Below are 25,346 nucleotides of genomic sequence, written 5' to 3'. Positions count from 1 at the left end.
AATAAGAAAAGCTTGAAACTAAAAGATTGAAACCGCTCACGTTTTATTGATGTCCCACGTTCAGCTTTCTTCTCAGCTCCCACACGTTTCGGCTTCTCTTTTTTGATTTCATCCTGACTCGAGTTCACTTCACTTTCATTTTGAGAACTTTCTTCTGGTATTTCATTTTCTACATCTTCATCCTCGCTCGAATCTTCTACAACTGCCCGTCTACTTCTCGTTTGCTTCGTCTGATTATTTCCTTTACTCGGTTTTTGGGACATCACACCCCGTGTTTGTCTTGCGAGGAGTGAACTCGATGTCTGTCGGCTCGCTCGAGTCGACCTCGGTGTTCGGTCATTTTCGGCAACAACTGCTCCATTCGGCTCCGAATTTTCATCACCGTCCTCACCTTCTGCGTCATTCGAACCCGAGAATGCCGTCTGCAAAGCCGACTCAAATTCAGCTACTGCCGATTTGGATTCGGGTTTGCAAGATTTCTTGTATGTATCCACTATAGATTTGAAACAGCCCAGTAGATGTTCGTCGTGACGTAGACAGGGTGCGTAGTTGGGAATATTGTCTTGCAGCTTTTGGAAGCCCCGGTCCGTGTAGTGCAAGAGTGAGAGAACGTAACCAATGTGGTGACATTGCACTCTCGAGTCACTAAAAAGCGAATACTTGATTTAAAACAACACCTTGCAGGAATCGCACAAATTTTCCACTATTTCTGGGGTTTGATCTTAGCACAGTCCTTCCTATCAATGGAACTTCAACAGCAAAACGTCTCGAAGCGTTGCTATATGATTAAAGTAATCTGTTGTCAAAATGTTGTACTGAGTCCTTGGTCATTTCATGAAACTATAGATTCACTTCGCATAATCATTGACGCTTCATACCGCCAAAAACTTACATGTTAAATGAAAATCGAAATGAGATGTCTACTTACTTGACAACTCGGAACCTCAAACACATTTTCTCAATGAACGCCTCGTTTAACTTCTCTTTTGGCAGCAACTTAATAATATGTCCAATCACTGCGTTGAACTTTGACCTCTGACCTTCACCCTCCTGATCTTCGTCATCTTCATCGTCACTACTTGTTAACACTTTCTGCTTATTTTCACGATCTTTGTTTTGCTCTCCATTTTCAGCTTCAGCTTCATTGGTTATGACGTCATCGATTTTCTGAATTTGTTCATCTTCATCTGCGTTGTTACTCGACAAGCGACTGATCAAATCAGGCAATACGTTATACAGCAAATTATTCTTCTTCGCCAACTCCCCAAACAGATATTTAGCCTGCGACGCTATTTGCTCGTTCGGGTCAATGATACACTTGGCCAGTTCACTTATTTGACCTTTGACCTTTATCATCTCTTTTAGTATCAGTTGACACACTGTGTTTGCACAAGTGAGCCGCACTTGGTCACTCTTGTCCTGTAGTCTGGCGTAAACGTTTGGAGTCCAGGGTTCTATGACATTTGGGAAGCACATGATTAGATCCCATGTGAACATTAAAGCGGAAGATCGGATCGTAGGGTCTGGGTCTTTTTCCATGATGGTGAAAAGGACTCGCAGGTTTTGTCGACAGAAAACCTCACTGAAACATATCACAACTAACAGCCATGACTAACGAATTATTTCTTTTCTGGTTGCTTAAATTTTCCAAAGGGTCCCCCTTTGGTATAAGTTGACGAGATCCATTTTTTGGCTGGCCAACATCAAAAGTTTTCTAAAGGCGCCTTGGGTCCCAATATAACTAAACTTGAGGGGGAGCGAACGCCGAAAAAAAACGCAATTTGGTGGTCAAATATTTTAAAAAGTGCTCAAAAAGTCGATTTGTGCCTGTTTTTTTTTTTAAATCTGTCTGCGATGCAGAAATTTTCCCACAAAATAGGGTCCTTAAAGTATTTTCGGAGAGCTCGGAAAATCAAATTGGTCGACCTAAAAAGGTCGACAAAACCTATACATTTTTTTCGATTATTCCCTGGAATTACTTATGTGCACGCCACTGAAACAGTGTTATCTTGTAAGATATTGCAAGATAACCTCCTTTCAAGATAGCCTTTTAGGCAGCAGGGGCAGATCTAACTGCGGATAGGTGCGAGATGGAGGTGCGGATTTTTGTGGGTCGACCTTTTTGTGGGTCGACCAAATTGATGTTCCGAGCTCGGCTCTTTTTTCGAATATTTGGAAGGAAAAAGAGCCCCGAGCGCTCCGAAATCACTAAAGAGATACTGTTTTGGCAAAATTTTCTGCTCCGCGGGCAAAATGTTTTAAAAAAACAGTCCAAAAAAAACGCGTTTTTAGGCACTTTTCGGAAAATTTTGACCCAAAGAAATGCACTTTTTTCGGCTCGCGTTTCCCCCTCAAAAATATTTTAAATATTATTTATATTTTATCAAATACACTTCTTTAAAATACCCACACATTTCTCAAAAAATGACAATATATGGACTCGAACTTTTTACTTCCGTTTTCAAATTTGATTGGAAGATTTTTCAGTACTGCAGACAATGCATATTCTGATCTGTGGCAAAACCTGAAAATGCAATTGTTTCTGAAAATCAACAAAAAATACTGAGATGACAATGAAATCGAGTGAAAATTGTTCACCAAGAGTGATGCTACGTGTTTGTAATTAACTGTACAATTAATTGAGGAGGAGGGGGAGGGCGTCCGCTCCTCTAAATACACCCCTGTTAGGAAGACCTATAAAGATTTGGAACTAAAAAAACTCACGAGGTGAGAACCCCTCAGTCCTTGCATGAAAACAGCCCGCCGCAAGTAAACTTTGTAAAATGATAAGCAACTAACAATTCACGTCTTGGTTGAGTGAAATAAAAAATAACAATTGATTATATTCAAATCATATCCACGACAATCATGAAGCGACAATTCGCAACAGGCGACAATTCGTAACAATCATTTGAGGGGGCAAACACTAATTTAGGCGCATTATTCCTCTCGTGCCGAATGAAAGCGCAGCGGAGCAAGCTTATTTTACTTGCTATTGCCTTGTTACGAATTGTCGCTTGTACGAATTGTCGCCCTACCAACAGACAGTTGGACACAGAGGCGAAGTCGCACTTGGCATACACAAGCAAAAATAGGACCGATAACGCTATTGTGGGAAACTGAATGAGTGAAACTTTGAGTCTACAAAACTTCATAAGTAACGCATATTGCAGATTGAGTCTACATAATTGCTTAGTGACCCAAGCCTATTAAGACGCATTAGCAGTACCAGTCTGAAAAAAAAATAAATTTGCCAACTAACATGCCTCAATTTATAGAGCTGACGCATTTTAGCTAGTATACAAAAAATCATTATCTGATCCTGCCCAGGTTCGAACCCTCTTATTTTGTTGCTGGTTTCATTCCCTACCTCTACGCTACAAATCCATGATGCCTTGCAGCTAAATTGCTAGTTGTAAAATAATAGTCTGTGTTAATATCCTTAGCATTGGCTGTACTTAATAGCTGGATCAAAATGAACAGTTTCAAAATGAACACATTTTGTCGCAACAATAGGATCGCAACAAAATTTGCGACTTCGGTTGGAAACAAAAGAAACTTCATACTATAACAGAAGCTATGCTTGTGTAAAAAGAGTCAAAGAACGCAAGGAAACAGAAAACAAACTGACTTGTTATTTGAAAAAACTTTCAAATTTCAAAAAAAAAAACAGGTAAAATTTTCATTTCGCTGGGAAATCTGATAATTAAATTCCGGTTTCGAAATTAGCAATCAAATTTAAAATTAACCGCAAAAACACAAATTTCAAGACTTTTCTTTAAAAAAATAAACAAACAAATCACCAAGACCTAAATAAACGTATTGGCTATGTTCACAGGGGCGGATCTAGGATTTTCTCGGGGAGGGGGCAGATTTTCAAAAAAATTTCAAAAATTTTGTCGACCTTTTTTTAGGTCGAACAAATTGATTTTCCGAGCTCTCCTAAAGCACTAAAAAGACGTTGTTTTGTCCAATATTTCTGCTCCGCAGACAAAATTTTGTAAAAGGTAAAAAAAGCGGTACTAGTTTACTCCCTCAAAAATGCTGTGGTCCCTAATTAAAACCGATTCTAACAGTAAGCATTTTCATTTCTCTATATTGCAGTCGAATCCTGGCTAGTTAGTCTGGAGGGTACGAATCCGGATACCAACCACAAGGCGTAGGTTCGAATCTCGTGCTGGCTCTTTTTTTGAAAATAGGCGGGACCAAGCATCTAAGCTAGTTTTGTCACGGGACCAAACAAGTAAAATAAATCTAAAAAGCCATTCTTGGGCCCTTTGGGTCGACAGTGGGTCGAATCCCTGAGGGCGGCGGGGGTACCGCCCCCTAAATCCCCCTGCACATTCATGACTCTAAACAAGTAGCGTAATATGGAAGATTAGGCTCTTTTTCCTTCCCCCGCCCCCACCATAACGATCAATTTTATGGTGTAACGAATAGTTTTAGTTTCACAAGGTTATGGATCAGGACCAAATATGTTTGTCCTGACCTAATTAGTCTGCCTGCATGCCAACTTTTGTAACAATCGGACAACCTGAACAGAAAAATTGTTATAAAAATTTGCAGGTGAGAGAAAAGAAAAGGAGCCGAAGATTCTATAATGGGGCTCTTTTCCAGTTTCCCCTTTCAAATTCAATTTTGAAAAGCTTATTGGTACTACTATGATAAAGTGGTCCCTCGAAAAAGAAATTATGATAGACAGGTCCCGCATGCATTACGCGTGCTATAACTTTGAAAACTAATTTGTGTATAAATTATTCATTTCAAAAATTGCGCGAAATATTATGATTCAGAAACTTTTGTTACCAAAAAGTGTAATTACTACCAGGCGCGGATCTAGGAATTTCTCGAGGGGGGGGGGCGATTTTTAGCAATTTTTAGGTCATGGTTCTTGTGCACAAAACGGACCAAAATCAAAATATCTTTTAGCTAAAATTAATGCGGCAAAATTTGATTGGCTAATATTAGCCAACCAAATTCAAGCAAGATGGTCAGACATGTCAATCAACTGTTCCAATAATTTTATCTGCTTAAATTGTAATTGAAATGCCGGACCATATTGTTTGCATTTGATTGGCTAATTAACCAATCAGATTGAACCAGATATTGACGTAAGATCAAGTAAGAGCATACTTATTTTGGGCCGTTTAGTGCATAAGACCCCTAAACGCGGAGGGTTCTCATGCTTGAAGGACCGAATGCTTGAAAAATTTCAACCAATCAAAATCGCCAAGCGTTTCTACTGGCTAAATGCCTTTCTCACAAAATCGAAGTCAATATTAACAGAAAATGTATTAAATCAGTGGAAAACAATAAAAAAAATTACGAATTGCGGGTTACAACCCAATACTATTCAGATAATTATCAATATTAATGAGGTCAAAATCATACGAAAATTTCAGTCTTGAAAACTCATCTGCTTATTATCTAATCGGTCAATATTAACACTAATGGCCTGGATTTATTTTCTTACTTTGAGATTTTCACGATTTATTTTGAGATTTTGAATACTCAATTCTGATTGGCGGAAAGTAAGCTAAAATTAATTTCAAGCATTCGGTCCTTCAAGCATGAGGGACGCCCCCCCCCCCCCCCAAACCACTATAAAGACCTTTAAATTGACGAAATTTTCTGCGCCGCAGGCAAATTTTTGAAAAAAGGCGTTTTTAAGTACTTTTTGGAAAACTTCGACCAAAAAATCGTGTTTTTTCGGGTACTACTACGAAAGATTGGTCCCACAAAAAAGCAACTATGATAGATGGCTCCCGCATGCATTTCGCATGTTATAATTTTGACAACTAATTGGTGCATAAATTAATCATTTCAAAAATCTCAAGAAATATGTTGAGTCAGAAAATTGTGTATATCAAGAAATATGCTCGCTTCAACTTAATTTACGGTTTAACAACCATAATTGGGTTAACTTATTGGTACTACTATGATAGAGTGGTCCCCCAAAAAAGCAACTATGATAGACAGGTCCCGCATGCATTTCGCATGTTATAATTTTGAAAACTAATTTGTGTATAAATTATTCATTTCAAAAATCTTGCAAAATATGTTCAGCCAGAAACTTTTCAGATTGAAAACTGTAATCACTATTGTTTATATATTGAAATTTGCTCGCTTTACTTTATTTTACGGTTCAACAACCATATAATTGGGTTGACTTATTTGACATCAAAACCCACTATTGGCGTTTTTTTTTTAAATTTTCAACCTTATTAAAATGTTGAGGGGGAAGTTTTAAGAGGTAACAAAACATAAAATTTATGAAAATATACTGCGACATCTTTCTGAAGGGCTCAATCATAATTATTGAAGGATTTGAGAGCTCTAGGTGTCTTATTCTCAAGGGACCTGGTTATTTTCAAGGGACCACTCTATCATAGTAGTACCAACTTATTTGTCATCAAAATTCAATTTTGGCATTTTTTTAAGTTTCTACCTTAAAATGATGAGGGATGTTCATACAAATTTTATGTTCCACCTTAAAACATAAAATTTAAATGAAAATATACAGCGACATCTTTCTGAATGGGAAAATCATAATTGTTAAACGATTTGAGAGCTCTAGGTGTCTTATTCTCGAGGGACCTGGTTTTTTTTTCAAGGGACCACTCTATCATAGTAGTACCTTTTTCGGCGCGCGCTCCCCCCTCAAAGTTTGTAAAAAAAAGGCGCCTTTAGAAAAATTTTAAGGTCAGTCAGCCAAAAATGGATATCTCAAAATAGTACAAAAAGTGACTCTTTTCCAGTTTCCCCCCTTTCAAATTTAATTTTGAAAAGCTTATTTTACGTTGTCATAATGCAATGAAATTTGGCGTGGTGAACAAATCGACAACTGTGAACAGATTTGTTCTTCATAGTTTACAGCGTAACATCACGCATTTAGCCGTAATAACACGTAAATCAAACATAAAACTCGGTATTTTGAAAAGGGGGGAACTGGAAAAGAGCCCAAAAAGGGGATAGAGTGGTTCCTTTGGGTCGAATCCCTGAAGAGGGGGGGGCTAAATCCGCTACTGATTACCACAGTGTATCAAGAAATATTCACGCTTTTACGGAATACAACTAATTTTACGGTTTAAATACAGTAAATTCGAAAATGAAAAAAGTACTCTCTGTCGGGGAATCGAACCCCGGTCTCCAGAGTGACAGTCTGGGATACTCACCACTATACTAACAGAGACGTACTCACAACAGCATTACAGCGAATATACGTGAATTGTAAATACCAACCTTACCACCATAAATTTAGCCAGTGTAGAAGTTGCACTAGCTCTAATTTGCGCGCTAGGCATTGTTTTCTTTTCGCCTCTTTCACTCTGAGCCTGAGCAGCTTGTCCCACTGGCAGAATACAACTTGTGATTAGGGGCACAAATTGGGCCAGCAGTCCGTCTGCTCCAGTGACCACCACCTCGTCCAAAATGTGTTTGACGTAGTCTGCACTCTCGTCCACTAAGTTGTTCAGGAGGGCCGCTGTGTGTCCGCCTCCGAGTTGAGACTGAAATGGACAACAAACACTGGTTGTGATTTCAAGAATTGATTGAACGTTTTAGTTCTTTGAGACAGGGCTCTTTTCCACTTTCGCCCAACATTTGAATTTCTATTTTTTAAAAACTAGCTTTAAGTTGTCATAATGAAATGAAATTTGAATATAGGAGTTTGCCTTGACTTTCACAAAGGAAGTGAAGTGAACTTATAAACCAGTCAAAGTCAAACCGTAAAAATTATAACTGAGCGTGAAAACTGCGGGATAACTAATTAAAAAAAAACGGAAAATCATCAGCACCTATATAAAAGTCTGGCACTCTCTCCCCAAACCAACCAACCCCCCCCCCCCCCCCACCTCACACGGACACGAGCATCCATTGTATGGTCTAACGAACGAGTGGTTTTACAAGGTTAATTATGAAGACCAAATATGTGTTTCTCATAGCCTAATTAGTCTCTATGTCAATTTTCATGACAATCGAACAATGTGAACAGTTATTTTAATTATAAAAATAATTTGCAGGTGGGGGGAAGGAAAAAGAGCCAAAAGTCTGAACTACGTTCATCGACTCTTAAACAGTAGGTAAACTGTCAGAGAACTCAAAATGAAAAAAATGTATATTTTTTGAAACGTTCTAACAAAACAATTGATTAAATTAAAAGCTTTGCAAACCTTCAAGAACATTTTATGGCTCTTTTCCAGTCCCCTCCGTTCAAAATACCGAGTTTTATGTTTTTTTACGTGTTATTACGGCTAAATGCGTGATGTTACGCTGTAAAGTATGAAGAAAAAAATCTGTTCACAGTTGTCGATTTGTTCACCACGCCAAATTTCATTGCATTATGGCAACGTTAAATAAGCTTTTCAAAATTGAAATTGAAAGGGAGGGGTGAAACTAAAGAGCCTGGACCAAGTTAACATCCCACCAAGCTTTGGGGGGGGGGGGATGAAAATTGGTTTTAAGTTAGAAATTTTCAGCCAATCAGAATCGAGCATTTTACATGCAGCGCTTAGCAAATTTAATGCGAATTAAATGCTGGGTTGGAAGACCTAAATGCGTGATGTTAAGCTGTAAAGTATAAAGAACAAATCATTTTATGACCAAGTTTCATTCTGAACTGAAAACTGGATTCAACAGGTAAAACTTTTATTCCGCTGGGAAATCTCAACGATAATCAATTTTTAGAAATTAGAAAGATGCTATGCGACTTAAATGCCTAGTAATTTAATTCAATTTTTTCGAGTCAAATTAATTCTAGATGTGCCTTTATCAACTCTCTTACCTCATTTATCAGGCCATTACTTGGATTTTTGCTGATATCGGATTTACTTCATGTTTTATATTATAAATAATTATCTGAATTAATTTTTTAAAGCACGTTATTAATGCCTCACCGATTCCGAATTCGCAGTAGCCGAGCTCAATCGTCCCGCTCTTTTCCTCACACTTCTGCTCATGCTCACGTCTGTCAAGGCTGCTGTCGAGCCCATAGTACTCACATCACCCGCTGCCATATCAGACGCAGTCGACAGCCTTCCTTTTCTTCCCACTTTCTCCCCCGCCCCTTTTCTATTCCCATTCTTCCCACCGCCATTTACAGTGTCACTCTTAGCTGCTCGTTGCGACGCTCGTCGATTCTCCGCATCTTGCTCGCATTTTTGCTTCTGAGATTTTATGTCATTCATGACTTTAATTTCCAAAAAAGCTACAAAATTAACTGCAACTTGTCCCAACAACGACAGAAACCGTCTCACAATTTCCTCGTTAGCTTGGCTCAAATTCGAGACTATAACTTCGTAATCCTGTTCTTTGTGGATGAGATTCTGAGATTGAAGAGTTTCGAAACAAGATAGTAAGATTGGTGTAACTTCTTTGACTGGGTCTGGCATGGTTGAAAATATCAGTTTGACTGCTAGTGCTGTGAATTGGATCCAGGAAGCTTTCGTCACGCAGCTGATTCCTATGAATAAATCAATAAAATCATGAAGTACTAGAGACACACATTGAAACTTTTTTTCTCCCTAGTTATCCATCTTACGGTCCGAAAACGGGAGCCGGTGAAAAGCCTCGGTAAATGAAAACGACGTGTAGCCTTAGTGTCTACCTTCAAGTGACTTATTACGCGAGTGAAAACTTTTCTCAAGTGGTAGGTTTGAGTGATGAATATAGCTTCTGCTCGCTTTTCTGTACATTAATTGAATAACAGAAGTTTTTAAATGCCACTATTGAGTTCACGTGTAGTGATTCCAGTCCAGTTTTTGACTAATTCATCGTACCTAAGCTCGACAAAAGGATCTCAAGAGCTTCAGACCAGCTAAATTTCAGCATCTTCATCGTCTGAGTCGAATTCACCTATCTTTCATTGCGATTAAAAGTGAGCTTTTGGACTACGTGAAAAGTTAGTTTGAGATCAGACAGACGGTCCAAAATAAATACAGACCTTGAGTGATGATTCTTGAAATGTGCACGAAGAGATCATCATTGGAAGAAAGCTTGAACGAGGGCTCCTTAGGGTCCTGAAAATAATAAGCATGATAAACAACCAAATAGAAGAAACGCTATTCAAGAGAGCTTATCGTAAACAAATCACTGTGAAACAACAAAATATATATTTTTCCAATTTAAAAAAAAAATCGGAATTAAAACTCACATTAGTTTTAGCGTCTGCCGTCTGCACAAGCGAGCTGATAGCATTTAATGCCTGTGTCGCCATTGGCAGGTTAAATTCCAGATAACTTTCTTCAAACGGACCGTGATTCTGGAGAGCATATTTCAACAATACGTTCACATTACTCTGCACAACCTTCGGTTTCTCTTTTGCCACCATCGCAATGAGCGCCAGGGCTCGGGTTCGATCCTCGGATGTGTGGACGTCTTCGTGTTTGTTTGTGAATACCTCCCATAAGTAGTTGATCACACGGTCATTCAGAAGGTCCATGCGAACGAACTCACAAACTAAGTTCTGTAGTGAAAGCCAAGAGGAGTGCGAGTCGCCACAGTTGTCAGAACGTGCGAGGTTCAAAAATTTTTCGGCAATGCTACTGGCTCTAAAACACAATCCAAATATTTAGATCAGTACACTTAAAACCAGGTTGGCGAGGTAACAAAAGCCTGGAATACTGCTAACAATTCGTTGAAATATAGTTCAATTTAATTGTAGTTCCTGCGATTCGCAGAGGATCTATGAAAGGCTTTTGCAGCCTGTCTAAGCATAGTCCATTTCTCTTATTTCCCCACATTCCAGACAGTTATTATGTTAAGCGAAGTTCTTTTTTTGTGACTCAAGGTCGTTTTTTTGCGTCTAGAACTATCACGTGGTACCACTATTGCAGCCGAAATTGGCCAGGCTGTGGTAGACCTGAAGCTGGAGGTCAAGTGAGAGCTCGTCCTCACATACTATCATTGCCATGGCAGGGGATCGGTTACACGATCTGACGATCACGAATTTTTCTTCGGACTTATTTCTGATGTTTAAGAGCAAACGTTAAATTGCACAAAAATGTGCATAAACGTTAAATTGCAAAAAAAATGCATTAGTCGTAAAACAAAGAATTTGCTGAAATCAGGAATCTTTCACGAATTAGTTCAACACCAGTCTTGCCCATTTGCTAAAACTCACCTGCTTTGGTCGCCTGTTCCATTAAAGTACATTCTTTCAAAACCAGCCACCACAGCTGTTCTGATAGCCACATCCTCACATGCCAACAGTCCCATCAGCTGTCTCTGTCCACCCGGAGTATCCACTGCATACTGGGAGCAGACGACAGTGAAGTCCACAGCTGCTGTGACGTCAGAGGCAGTGGACGAGTGCAGCAAGTTGAGGGCGGAGGGGATGGCAAAGCGCGAGTAGATTTTCTGGATCTTGACACACTTCTACAACAGAGTCACACCACAATATAATATGTCCCAATTTAAGCTCATCAAGCGTAAGCGATGATTGTTGAAAATTATTCGCATCAACAAAAAACACAATTTTGGATATTTCCACTAGTCCTTCACCCTACTTAGATCAGTAGCAGCTATTCATTTGCAGCGGCATTTAAAAATAAGATTGGAACAAAGTTAGGCACACTGAATATATAATTTTGAGATGTAGAAAACCAAACTGAAAATTCGATTGTAATAACTTTCAATAAAACTTCAACGTCCAATTCACAAGCTGTATGAAACCAATTGTATCAATTTCAGTTGTCTAACCTGAAGGAAGATAATTCTGGTCTTGAACTTCTGAATGAGAGTTTCGATCTGATCTTGTGTCATGCTGTCCAATTCATTTAAGATCTGCTGCAGATCCTGCCTCATACTCATCTGATCATTTGACGAAGTAGAGTTTGGATCACTATTCTCCCCACTTCCATTGTTCATCATCTTCGACTTGATCGCATCCGAGTTGATTGACAGTTTCGCATAGGGTGCTAAAAGGTATCAAATTTGGTCGGCATTCTACCTTGAAAAGATGACTGATAGCATCAATGACGTATTATTTCAACGTATTATTTCAACGCCTTATTTTTCTCGCTGTTTTTTATCTTCGTTTCGATGAAGTGATACATGATTGCGCTCCATTATAAAAAAAAACATAGTAGAAACAAAAATCAAAGTAAAAAAGCGTTGGCTGACTACAAAAAAAAACCTAGAAAAAATTTGGAAGCCTCCAATTTTTCTCTGATGTCTCTAACTTTTTCAAAATTGAATACATTATAACAATTGTTAATGAATAAATAGTAAAGAGTTCTAACCAATGTAGACAGCTTTGAGCAGATCGTGCAACACTGCCATTTTCCTCTCTCTCAATTTCCTCTGTCTAGTCGCTTCCGACTGTGACTCATCCATCATCACCGAAGAAGTATCCCCCCTCATACTCGTTTCTCCACCTTCGCCCTCCCCAGGGTACTTCGAGGCTGCCAGGAACAGGGGACAAGTTGGAAATTCCTCCTGAGTTTTCTGAATACCCTCTATAGCTTCGTTGTAGGAACCGGCTTCTAGGTTGTTTCTCACAGTTGCCAACATTCTAATCAAAGCGAGAAAATATTAGTTTACTTCAAATCTCGCCTTCATTTCTCTTGACTTGCTACAAAATACGCCATAAGACCTTTCAGTTTTAATTTCGGTTGCGTAATGATTTCAGAGACATTTCTAGCGATGAACACTTTCACCTCAATAAATGCTTAATTTTCAGCTGAAAAAAATTCAACCTTCAATCTTCAATATACTTATTAATCAAGGCTGGATAATCTAACTCACCCATGTTTCAAAATAGATACCCACAGAAGACATAAGATTGAATTGGATGAAGCTGCAAATGAAACAGCAAAAAACCTTCACTGCTGCAAATTTTGCTTCAACTTTCAAGTGGAGAAGTTTGATATTTTGTGAATTTGTTATACTGATGCGGGATGAAATGGGTAATTTTAAATGGACTTTGTTCAAAACCTTAGTTGTTTCTTTACTAAAAGAATTGAAAAGAGGGAAAACTTATAAGAATATGGAATCTTCCCAAAGACATTACATTCTTCCTACAAAAAAGGAGTCTCCTGATTCTGCATGAAAAATTCTCGCAACCGGTTTTTTTTGGTTCAACCCTTCATCTCAGATTTGATTGGGTAGCTCTTGAGAAAAGTCAAATTTTCTAAAAAACGGTCAATAATTAAAATACTTTCCGGAATCCATAACTTCTGCAAAAATTAGGAGGCCGTGACAGCCTATCCAGAAAAGAGTCCTCAAACCGGGTTTTTCGATTGAAAACTTAGCCTAGGAATTGGCAGGGTAGACTTCGAGAAAATTCAAAAAACAATCAATAAAATTTGACTTCTACGAGAATCCTAGCGTTTTCTAAAACTTTGGGCATAGACACTTTTAAGCAGAAGAGATCCACACAGCCTGTTATTTCGATCCAACCCAAAAACTCTTCCCAAGGGCCAAAAAACCAGAATTGGATTTTTCCGCGGGCCAAAACTTTTTAGGTAAAAAAATTGGGCATATTCGATTATGCAGGGGAGCTTCCAACAACCCGTTATTGTGATTAACTCAAAATCTCAAATTTGAGAGAGTAGTTGACAAGAAAAATCAAAATGTTTCAAACATAGCCAACTAACAGTTGGAAAAGAGCAATGAACGCAAGTAAACTAAAAAAAACTGACTTGTTTTTTTTCAAGAGCCTTCAACTTTTGAAATTCGAAGAAAAAAGAATATGGCCTTAAAGCTCTTCGAATTTGTAGAAAAATATGTAATGGACAATTTTTTGTTAAAACTAACCTAATTTGAGAAAACTGGATCATTACGTAAACCTTTATTTCGCTGGAAAATCTGATAATTAATTTCCATTTTGGAAATCAGAAGTCGATCACGTTTTTCGTGACTTTTAAACTTTTGCTGTTCTAAAGTTGAACTTACCTTCCTTTTAACAATGCAAATGCACTGAACTCAAAAAGAAATCACAAGTCAACCCGCGAAAAAATAAAAATGGGGGTGTACAAATTTAGACTTTTTTCTGAAAAAAAAAACAAAAAAAAATCAACAAGACCTAAATAAGAGTACTCACTACGTTTATTACTCTTAAAAAACGTTTAAAAATTCGACTTCTCCGAGGGCCATAACATTTTGTGTAAATATGGTCATAGCCGCTTATGCAAGGGAGGTTCTCACAACCTGTTCTATCCATTGAACCCAAAACCTCGGATTTGGCAGGGTAGATTTTGACATAACGAAAAAAAGTCAAAACATCAGCAAAAAATTCCCCAAAAAGAATGTAGACAGTAGGGTAAAGTAAAAAGAGACTATGAGATTATGCAGGCAGGCAGGGGAGTAGGCGGTATTTTCATTAAGACCCCATTTTTGAAAATCGACAAATTGGTACGAAAAAAAATGCACTCTAGGCAAACATGCCAAGCAATACATTTAAATTAGCAATTGAACAAAACTTAAAAAGCAGAAACAAAGCCTACAATCTTTAAGCAGACATCAGTTGAGCCAAAAAAAAGTTGACTTTAAAAACAAAAAATGTAAGTCGCACCTGAAACTATTAAGATCAACTTTTGCCGGCTGTAAAAATTTCAAATATACTGAAAAATAAAAGGTCCAGTCCGGACTCGAACTCGTCCTTAGGATGCGAAAGCCACCGCGTTACCTTCAGGCCAAGTGGGAAAAAACCTGGAAGTTGTTAGGGTTCAATAAAACATCAAATGCAATTTCTTGTAAGAAAAGTTGTTTGCGGGAAAAAAATTCTAGTTCCCGATTGCAAGACACTCGCAAACTTAAAGACGTCTTCTCATAAATCTTGAATGTCACAAAAAAAAACAACTAACATAGTCAACTTGTCAACTCTAGCCTTTTCCGTATCTTCCTTCGACTGTCCTTCGCTCCCTTCCTCCATACCCTCCTCATCGCCTTTGTCCGCCTCCTCCGCTTCGCCCTCTGTCGTTTCGTTAATAGAAGACGTCTCTTTATCTACTGCCATTTTGTTCATTTTCTTCGAGGTCGTCTCTTTTTTATTCACCACTTTCAGCAGTGCTTTGATCACAAAGGGAGACATTTCATCCCACTTTTTCTCAGCATCTTCGCGCGTCATAACTGAAAAAGTCATCATCAGTCCTTAACTATACGTCATCTTTTTTTCTAAGAGGTGAGGAAACACGAAAACTACTTCATGATCGCCTCAAAACTTTGTTCTTAGACTGGGCATACAAAACAACGCGAAATATATTCATAAAAGCTATTAGGAAATTGTGAAACTGGAGCCATCAAAAACTCTCTCACTTCAAGCTCTTAAAGAAATTCATCGTGTGAGGAAACTTACTTTTCGACTGTTCGTTTTCCTTGTCCGTTGCCTGAAGAACTTTCAAAAGAGCCGCTTTCTCTTCATTCAGCATTGCTTCAAACACCTGCTTGCGAAACTAAAACAGATGTCACAATATTCTTTCTTTGACCGACCGAGGAAGTATGAATGTGTTTTGTCGTCTTTTTTCTTATTCTTTTCAAGATTTTTACTAAAAAAATTAGCAGTATAGCTTGAATTGATTTTTATGGTTAAAATGTTCGGAATTGGTTTAATTCTACAAAGAAACTCGAAAATAATCCTCAGAAATTATTATTAATTTGCGGTCATCTTGGATGCCTGTTTCTTGCTTTGAGCAAAAACCGTTTCGCACGAAAGACATAACTCAGCTACTTACTCTGAACGCGTACGGGTAGTACATGATGAAATACGTCAGAAACTGAATCACATTCTTTCGCACATTCGACGATGTATCGTCCAGAGACGGTGCCACGAACTGTAGAAGATCAACCGCCGTGCTTACTGGAATTACCATTTCACGGATCAACATGTTCAGCGTTGCCACAGCACGCGCACGGACATTCGCGTGAACATCGTGCACGTGATATTGCAATTCATCTAGAAGTTCGTCACGGGACTTGCGCTGTTGTTCCGTGAGACAGTTCGTTTCCTCTGGGTTGTTGAAATTGGTGTTTGTGGGCACTGTGGGATCGTGGGTGTTTTTCTTGAATGCGTAGAGAAGTACTTCGCCGCTTATAAAGCAAAGCGCAACTCGGAAACTGTACGACTAAACAAAAAGAGACCATGAAGAAAGACCATGCTAAGCGTCTCAGCCTGCCTGTGAACTGCTAAAGGGTCTGTAGAAAATGACCCCTTAAAAGACCTCCCTACCGCTTGCATTTTACATTATTTGGTCTATTTTGACGGTTCTACACTCCAATTTCTCTATACAGAAAATGATTGTCCGAAAATCACACCAAAATGGAACTTTTCTATGATTGCTCTACACATTGACATATATTCTGCTGCTCAAAATCAACAATAAACTTGACTGACCTCCTGCTGGAAGTGTGGCATGAGGAAGCAGAACCACTTGAAGAAGAGGTGTGACAGTCTGGGTGCGAGGAGGGATAGGAAGGCGGCCAGAGACCTTGTGGCCTCCGAGTCCTGCACGTGACCCCCAGCAGCTGCCGCCATCTCACTGTCCGCCGAGTCAGTATGACCTATATCCCTACACACAACCTCACACATGTTAACTTATTACTTTTCAGGAGATTCAAAAAACCTAGCCAATATCACAATCTTATTTTAAATCATGTATGATACGTAATTAGCTGAAATTTTAATTTCTTTTGAAATAACCTAGAAAAAAAACCAGCAACTTCCTTTTGGGTTGTTTGAAGGTATCCAATTAAATTCCAAATTTTTTAATTGTCTCATTGTGGTGGTGCACGTTGTCGTTAAGCTTGCTTGCAATCACATGGGCTACCGATTTGCGTAACAATTTACAAGGAGAGTTTGCTCATGCAAGTCACAGCTTAGTCAAGCTTGACTAATTACCTTACGCTTTGGGCCACTGGCTGCTCAAAAAACGAGTCTGTAACAATTAAACTAACCTGAGCATTTCGACGAACAGTTGTGTGTGTCCATACCCCTGCACAAGAGAGAGTGTCACTTCTGCCACCATTGGCACTGCCTTTTCACTCATCTTCAGCACATTCACCAGCTTAGACCCAATCACTATAACGAGCAGAGCGGCACACTTAATCCCACTTTAAATCAGCTCTTTTACCGTCGCCCACACAGAACATACAGATCAATTTTGCCGAATAACCATTGATTTCATGAAGTTCAATATGAGTTGTTATAGTCTTTTATGACAATTAGAAGAAGTAAACAAGTACAGCCGGTTTCTGTGCAAGTAGCACAGAATGTTCCGACCCTAGTCTTAAGAAATACAAAAAAAATTTCAAGTAAGGGTCATTTTTTCTGTGTGGTGTATTTAAACGATCTGAACGAAACAACCAGGCGTATTCGAGTCATAGTAAAACAAGCAAATTGGACAACACTTTTGTAGAAAAATGACTATGTAGAATCAGTGACTATGCTTGAATAAAAATCAAAAACTTTAAACCTGTTTTTCTCATTTCTGGGCACCCAATTACAGGGCTGGTTGTCTCAAATTTTGCAAAGTTTTTTATTCAAGTTTTTTATTTCAAAATTTGAAAAACCATAAAATTTTAATATTTTTGTTGTTTGAAAAAAAATTAAAGGAACTAAGAAACGTCATTTCGGAAACGTAAAACAAAGAGCAGTCGCATTTGAACGCAAGATTTGCAACTCATGAGAGTAGTGTCACAAAACCCAACTAATGGGTTAGAAATTTCTGATTAACTTTTCAAATTTAAGTTTTCTAAAACCGAAACTTCAAAAACCATATAAAAACGTCATATCTCAAAAACTACAAAGATTTGAGCAGCCTCATTTGGAGACAAGATTAGCAACCCCTGAGAGTACTCTGAAAGCCCCCAACTACAGGGTTAAGACTTTCAAGTTTTGAAAAAAGAGAATTTAATTTTTCTGAAAAATTTTTGAAAAATCACAAACAACGTCATATCTGAAACATAAACAAGTTTTGAGCAGTCATAATTGAAGTCACGATTCGCAACCCCCTGAGAGCCTGAAAACACTCGGACAGCCCTCAGTAAAGAGTTGAGAACTCCGAATTTAGAAGAAAAAAAATAAATTGAAGTTTTCTTTAAACTTTTTGAAAAAATCACAAAAAACATCATATCTCAAAAACTACAAAGATTTGAGCAGTCATATTTGGAGACGAAATTCGCAACTCCTGGGAGTACCCTGAAAATGCCTCATGTAGAGATAGGAACTTCAAATTTTATAAATTTTTTATAACTAAGTTCTTTGAAAAATCTGAAAAAGTCCTAAAAAAACGTCACATCTCGAAAACTACTACAAGGATTTGAGAAGTGAGATTTGGAGGCAAGGTTCGCAGCCATTAAAAGTAACATGACAGCCCTCAATTACAGAGTTGAGAATTTCAAATTTCCGGAGACTAAAAAAAATTAAGTTTATTAGAAATTTTTCAAATCGTTGGGGAACCTTGACAGCATCCCACTATTGGGCTGCTTATTTTAAACTCAGTGAAATAAACTCTAAATTCAAACTGGAAAATCGGAAAAAATTCTTAACCATTGCAATATACGATATTGCTTAAACGTGAAAAAATTATTTTGTTAAACATGCAAAAATAATACGTTGAAAAAGCTTAAACATGGCCAGATAGTGAAGCCCACATTTAAATATATAATAGATTTAAATGTCATTCGACACACGACAGAAAGGGCTTCAATACAATTTATCACTCGACCGATTCTGAAACTTAATTGCGATTCCTGATTTTGCGAGGAAAACAAAAAAGAAACTGAAACATACCCGAATACAAAGTTCGTCCCCATTTTTCAAATGATTGCAACAACAGTTGAAATTATTCTGAAAGCATGTAGGAGAAATAGTATTCCAGGCTTAAAATTCAGTTATTTCATCAGACCATGATAAGTTAGTCTAAAAAAATAGATCTTCTATTGAATTAAATTTACAGAAAACGTAAGCTTCAATTGCACAGGTATTTTCGCATATTTTTTTTCGTACATGAGCTTTGTGAAAAAGATAAGATTTTTTTTCAGAAATGTCAATAAGACCATTTATTGAAATCCATTTATTGACCACTTATTGAAGTCAACAACATTCAATAAGCATTCAAAAAATCAAACTTTTGACTATTCCGAGGTTCATAACACTTTGTGGTAAAAAAATGGGCGTGGCCGATTCTGCAGGGGAGCTTCCCACAACCTGTTCTATCCATTGAACCCAAAATCTCAGATTTACGAGGTAGTTTTAAAGAAAACAAAAAATCCTATGGTTCAAATACATACCACAGACTGGCTGTGGACAGTGCAATAAAGTGCTTTCGAAGGCTATAGACAGTGCGTTAAATTAAAAAAGACTAGGAGATTATGCAGACACACAGGGGAGTGGGCGGTCATATCATTTAAACCCCTTTTTTTGAAAATCGACAGTAGTCCTCGTGAAAAACTACAATTTCAGCGGGGAGTAAAAAAACTACAAAATCGAAATAAGAATGAAAAACCCAATCCCATACAATTTCAATATTGCTATTTTTATCAACATGCCCAGCAACACACTTTAATTTTAAATTAGCAGCAGAACAAAACTTACGAAGCTGGAAAAAATCCGAGAATCTTTTTTTTTGCAAAGTGTAATGAAAGGATCTGAACAAAAAAAACTAGGCATATTCGACAATATTAGTAAAATAATCAAGTTGGGCAACAACTTCTAGAAATATGACAAGAAAAACAAAAAATCAAGAAATTTTTTTTTAATTTCATTCTTTTTGCCAAAAAATTAATTTTACTCGAGTAAACCTAAATTTTCACGGGTGAAATTAAGCTATTAAAATACCTATTGTAAACCTGTTCGCTGGCTTTTCTCGCTCGAATTCAGATCAAAATTTAAAAAATTTAAAACCTGTTTTGTCAATACTGGGAACATTTTGAATATTTTTAATGTCGTTCGAACCACGATTGAAAGGGCTTGATATGATGCATCACTCGACCTATATTGATGATTATTTGTGGCTCCTGATTTTGCGTGGAAAACAAAAAAAAAACTAAAACACATCCGAATACAAAGTTTCTCCCCATATTTCAAATGGTCGGAGCTTAAAATAGTTGAAAGTATTCTAAAAGCATGTACAAGGGGAGAGACCGTACACAATTTCAGTTATTCGATGCAAAAACATACCATGATTTCTTGTGACTCTTAGAAAAGTAATGATTTTCTATTGCATTAAATTTACAGAAAAATTACACTTCAATTGCGCAGGCATTTTTGGCAGAATTTTTTTTTTACTGAAGTATTGTGAACAAGATATGACTTTTTCTCAGAATCGTCAAAAGAAGTATCGATCAATGCAATTCGGACAATAATTTCAATTAATATACTACTAACCATTCACGTGGTGTGGGTTATTCGATAAAATTTTAGACAGCAATTCGGCCACTACACTTTTGTTGTTCTGAGCCTGGCTCTTGCCGAACTCTGGATTCTCCAGACACTGTGCCACAGACTTTAGAACTGCCCTGACAACAAAAGACGTTAAATTGATTGTTACGACATATGATCACATGACATATGAATTTAGAAGGCTAAGTTCCGTCTAATTTAAGCTTCTCTCGGCCAAAAAACTTAAGGCTCCTTTTTATCACATACCACGATGCCACTGGATAACGATGGGGAAGCCGCTAAGGCCTCCTCCTCACAGTCAAAAGGTCGGTTTTTTGCAGACTCACCATGATTAAGGCTCGTTACTTGCAAAGATCAGGCAACGTTTCGCAAGGTAACGGTTCCAAAAATATGGTGTCCTACAATTTAATAGCAGCCAACTTAACACGGTATATTTTGTTCTCAGTCATTTCACTAATTCGTTTAACAGCCCGTATATTGGCTTATTTCCCCGTGGATCAATTACCTTAACTTAACTGACATTTTTTCTATTCAAACTATACACCGAGCACAACTAATTACCTGACGAGTGCCTCTTCTACAACCGCAGCACCAGACATCGACTCGCCACCACTACTGTCTCCACAATTGGCCCAGAGTGAGCTGAGATTCCTGCATGCGAACAAGTCTGCCAAATCACTCAGTGCTCTCTGCCTCTCCCCACTCCACTTGTCTACGTCTACCAAGTCATTGCTGCCATTCTTACCACCGAACACATCTTGCGAGTGTTTCTACAATCAAAGATCGATCTGGCTTCAAAACTAATAACAACAACTAAGGCGAAATCTCTCGTGCCAGAACAATCGAATGCCCAAAAACTATAATAGACAATCAGATTCCGAAGTTTGTTTTTAAAAAGTATGAAAGAAAATGAGTCAGTCTCAAACAAAAAAACGTTGATCAGTTGAACACATTCGGGAGTTCAATCAAGAGAGTAGTTCCACTAAGTTCCACGCAAAGTTTGGGCAAAACTCATTGAAACACCATAATCAAATTTAGATTCTCTCACCTCAGAAAGGAGAGGATGCTAATTTTGATTATCTTTGGAATTTTCAGCCAATAATAGATAGATTTGTGTAGAGAGTCATACTTCAGAAGTCGTTACCCTAGGAGTCGAAGTCTTATATCCAGCTGCATGATGCAGCAATGATCTATGCTGAAAATGAAGATAATAGCATGGTGGTAAGTAACTAGCGTTTAGATCGTCATTTCATTTACTTCAATCACCTCCCATAAGATCTCTTACTTACAAACTTTCATCATTAATTTTGTACAGACCACGTTTCGAAGAGTAGGTAGGAACCTAGGATCGGGTTTTACCCACAATTTAACTTCCTCAAAAATACACGTAGATGATCGATGGCATTATCATATTACAGTCCTCTCGGTTCTGATTCGAGTCGAGGAAATCAAGTCTCAATTTTTAGCTATTGACTAATTCAGCGCTAATACGATTAGATAATACAGAATTTAGAACCGATCTGATTTTGACTTGCCGTTTCTTAGACTATATTATCAAATTACAAAGACTGAAAACTTTTTTCTTTCATTTTGTGGCCCAAATATTGGACGCGGCTTCCATAGCAACTGGCTGTTTGTTATGTACAAAAAATAGCTAGGTACAAATCCTGCAAACATAGCAACCTGAGGCAAATAAATATACTACCAGATTTATAAATAAAACTAACTTTTCGTCGTTTTCCCTGATTGGCGATAGACGATATCTCTGCTTGAGATGAAATTGTGTCTTCATAGAAACACATCAGCTCTGTGATTACATAACATGTCATTTTCAGTCCATTCCTCAGTGACTGTAACTCTTCGCCGGTCGCTTTATCATTAAATCCAGTACTTGTCATCAATCGTATAACTTTGGAGAGTGCTGCATAAAAATGAAATTTTAGATTTTATTCTATTTTTGAAAACTTTAAAATAACCAAAATGAACAACTCACCGTCCAAGCAACTTTGCCATGCAGTGTTCACTGTGTCGATATGCACTTTTTTGGCATCGCTAAAAATCAAATCAGTTTATTTTCAGTCTACCAAGGGCTGACTAAAAAAAGTTTCAATGAGGTTTTGTCTTAACTTAGTTTCAAAAAGTTTAAATAATCGACCTCCAAAAGATGCTAGATCCACCATGTTAAATTCACATGCAGCTTACATAATCAGTGAAAAATAGACGTTGAATTTATTGGCCAGCTTCACCACTCCCGAGGATGAGACCAAGTCACTCGAGAATGAAGTCAAACTTCCTTTGCCAGGACCACTGGAAACTTCATCTGCAGCTTCTAAACAATATCAAAATGATGGCAACACGTTCTGAACTGTTAAGGGCATCCATTTTTAAAGTAGGAGCCCCAGAACTCAGCCATTATAGTGAAGTGAAATTCACTTTGGGCAAATTGAATTTCCGTTTTGACAAAACTGGTTGATATAAAACGATCATGTAAACTATTTTAAAAAATGATTTGTAAAAATTTTAAAATGCGGAACGGAATTCATTGAAATTAGAACTGACCTTTGACAGCCTGGGCCAGCTGAGGTGTTGAGAGTCTCTTGGACACGTAAAATGTCTCCCTGCTGCCCTGGACTAGCAGGTCATCCCTGCATAAGGGAAAGACAAACTCCTTCATTATCATTTAGTCCACAAAGAAATAACAATGGCGTCAAAGCAAACAAATCATAAACTCCTGGAAAAAGATTCAATTTTCATTAATACTAACAGTAACTTTAGCAAAAAAATGATAATTCTTTGAAATTCTTGATTTTATAGACTTGTTTCACAGGAACGTGTACAACGTATGTTTTAGCTTAGAAAATAGCCAAACAAATGCGTACGTGCAAGTAGTTCAAAACAACTTTGTCTAATGGATTAGTTCAAACTGAGTCAAACTGGTTCTAGTAATTAAATCGAAATCTATCGAATGCATTTGGACCAATTATAAGTGGTTACTTCCATTTTGGAACTAGCGCAACGTAGTAATTGAGACCAATAAATGGATACAGAATGAGAAAAGAGTTACCGAGAGTTACGGAATAATGGCTCAGATTGAAATTCTATTTTAAACCAGTGTGAGACATTAGACAAGACAAGCTTAATCATGAACGAAAAGGAGATAGTAGCCAAGAGCAAAACCAGACTAAAAGCGGTACAATATTTTCCATCGCCTTCACGTATTGGTTGCAGGGACCAAAATTAGCGGCTCGGGAATTCGCCATCCTCGCAAACCAAAGCGTCCTCACTTTGGTACTAATTTACACCACATACTTTTGACAGACCAAACATCAAGGCAGACAATTATACAACTTTTTTTGGCAGACCGAAAAACGCAACTTTAATGTGAACACCTACCAAAAAGTGCCCAAAGAGGAGGCATCTTTGACCCTAAATTGCATACATTTGAGTGCGTGAAAAAAGTTTGGCTCACGCTTTTGAGAGATCAAAAATCAATTTGGTTAATGCACATTTCCCATTCGTCTTGGAGAATATCCTAGATCGGCCTCTAATACGGTAGGCAAGATTTTGTGATCTTTTTGCTAAATCCACTCAAATTCGGAAAGCTCAAAATATGAAAAAACGAAAAATAAAAAAGCCCCCCAATCTTGTAGGTTGAAATTTCTTATGTCGCCGAGCAGTTTGAAAACGACTTCAATTTAGAACTGATGTGCTTTTCTCCAAACCAGAATAAAAAAAAAGACGCGCGGAGATGGTAGGACAGATACCTAAATAGGGTGCCATTAATGAAGTTCGTGTAAAACACCGAACAGTTTTTAACGAGCATGGAAACTTAAGGTATTACAACTACTAGAAGATTGTCGTACGGCTCAATTCAGAATTCAATGCCATCTATACTTTATTTAAAGGCGCGTGGCACGTATCTGATCATGTTTAAGCATATTAATTTTTGCATGTTTGACAAAATAACTTTTTCACGTTTAAGTTATATCGTTTTTTGGAAGGCTTAAGAAATTTCATCCAGTCTATGAATGATAGGCCAATTGATAAGACCTTATGTAAAGTAGTAATTATGCTGCCAGCATGGGAGCGGAGGAGTGCAGTGCAGTGTAAAGAGTGCTGTCAGAGTTGTCCCAGGGGTTGCAAAATTGACCTCCAAATAAGAACACAGGCGAAGCGGAGCTTCACATCACTTGTGATACCACGAAAACAGCATTGCAACCAAGCAGACAGGAAAGCAAGCAATAAGGTAAAAAAAAAACGGAAAAAATTTTCAAAGAAACCGAAACCATAAACAAAAAAAATCAAACTGACTTGTCTGGAATGATGCTTAATTTGCGGAAAATAAGTCCAGACACGAAACTTGAAAAACTATTTTAGAGTGAAACAAAAAATGTTGCCATGAACAACACTGAAATTTAAACTACTTTGAGACTTTAAACGTTTTGCGCGATCCGGAAGAAAGCATTAAAAAATGGCTCCCTCAAACGACCAAACATTAGGTTAATAAGCCGATAAAATATCTGCCAAAATCCTTTAGGTTGAAAAATTTTTTAAAGAAAAAAAGGAAAAAATACGAAGTCAAGGCAAGTATAACTACAAATTGCAGGAGTAAATGAAAACATAAAAAAAACTACAAGGAAAACTGCATAGGGCAAAAAATCTAAGATGTGGCAAATACGTCGACAAAACATAAACAGACAAAAATCAAAACGACAATTTTTTTGAAACGGAATACTTCGTTTAAAAACAAACAGATCCTGGTCAGATTTGAGCCCTATTCTTTACCCCCAGACTAAATGTGACGGAGACGCTTAAAAAATTGAATTATTTATGAAGTAAGATAAGGTGATTCAAATGATTCAGTTAAACGAATTGTCAACCCGAAAGTTTATATTCCGATTTGATAACGCCTGCTTACTGCAAGCTTTAAAATTCAATTACAAATTCAATTATTATTTTTATTATGAAGAATTCGCAGCTTGAGCTGCAGGTATTTCTCCCTATAGTT

At 37.6% G+C, this 25,346-nt stretch overlaps 2 protein-coding genes and 1 non-coding gene across 3 annotated transcripts in view; all 3 read right to left on the bottom strand.

Moving 5' to 3' along the window:
- The window catches only part of LOC134842983 (protein phosphatase 1 regulatory subunit 21-like), a 435,837-nt gene that overhangs the window by 303,525 nt on the left and 106,966 nt on the right, over positions 1–25,346 (bottom strand). The gene's annotated exons all lie outside the window — the stretch shown is intronic.
- Positions 1–25,346, bottom strand: part of LOC134842982 (condensin complex subunit 1-like) — a 132,818-nt gene that overhangs the window by 511 nt on the left and 106,961 nt on the right. Inside the window, exons 2-21 of the mRNA XM_063859547.1 lie at positions 22,898–23,071; positions 22,541–22,667; positions 22,332–22,390; positions 22,066–22,259; positions 20,900–21,108; positions 20,324–20,454; positions 16,891–17,014; positions 16,331–16,505; positions 15,672–16,061; positions 15,296–15,392; positions 14,805–15,069; positions 12,240–12,511; positions 11,698–11,915; positions 11,120–11,373; positions 10,151–10,547; positions 9,941–10,016; positions 8,895–9,460; positions 7,243–7,508; positions 929–1,582; positions 41–645 (exon numbers count right to left, since the gene is read on the bottom strand). Of these exons, the coding sequence (XP_063715617.1) occupies positions 41–645; positions 929–1,582; positions 7,243–7,508; positions 8,895–9,460; positions 9,941–10,016; positions 10,151–10,547; positions 11,120–11,373; positions 11,698–11,915; positions 12,240–12,511; positions 14,805–15,069; positions 15,296–15,392; positions 15,672–16,061; positions 16,331–16,505; positions 16,891–17,014; positions 20,324–20,454; positions 20,900–21,108; positions 22,066–22,259; positions 22,332–22,390; positions 22,541–22,667; positions 22,898–23,018 (5,200 nt within the window). The 5' untranslated portion in view covers positions 23,019–23,071. The remainder of the gene's footprint in view (positions 1–40; positions 646–928; positions 1,583–7,242; positions 7,509–8,894; positions 9,461–9,940; positions 10,017–10,150; positions 10,548–11,119; positions 11,374–11,697; positions 11,916–12,239; positions 12,512–14,804; positions 15,070–15,295; positions 15,393–15,671; positions 16,062–16,330; positions 16,506–16,890; positions 17,015–20,323; positions 20,455–20,899; positions 21,109–22,065; positions 22,260–22,331; positions 22,391–22,540; positions 22,668–22,897; positions 23,072–25,346) is intronic.
- On the bottom strand, positions 7,121–7,192 carry Trnad-guc (transfer RNA aspartic acid (anticodon GUC)). Its single transcript has one exon. It is a non-coding gene; the product is annotated as a tRNA-Asp (tRNA).

The sequence above is a fragment of the Symsagittifera roscoffensis genome, chromosome 3 (assembly GCF_963678635.1).
Source record: "Symsagittifera roscoffensis chromosome 3, txSymRosc1.1, whole genome shotgun sequence".
NCBI classification, from domain to species: domain Eukaryota; kingdom Metazoa; phylum Xenacoelomorpha; order Acoela; family Convolutidae; genus Symsagittifera; species Symsagittifera roscoffensis.
This window is presented reverse-complemented; position numbering and strand designations above follow the sequence as displayed.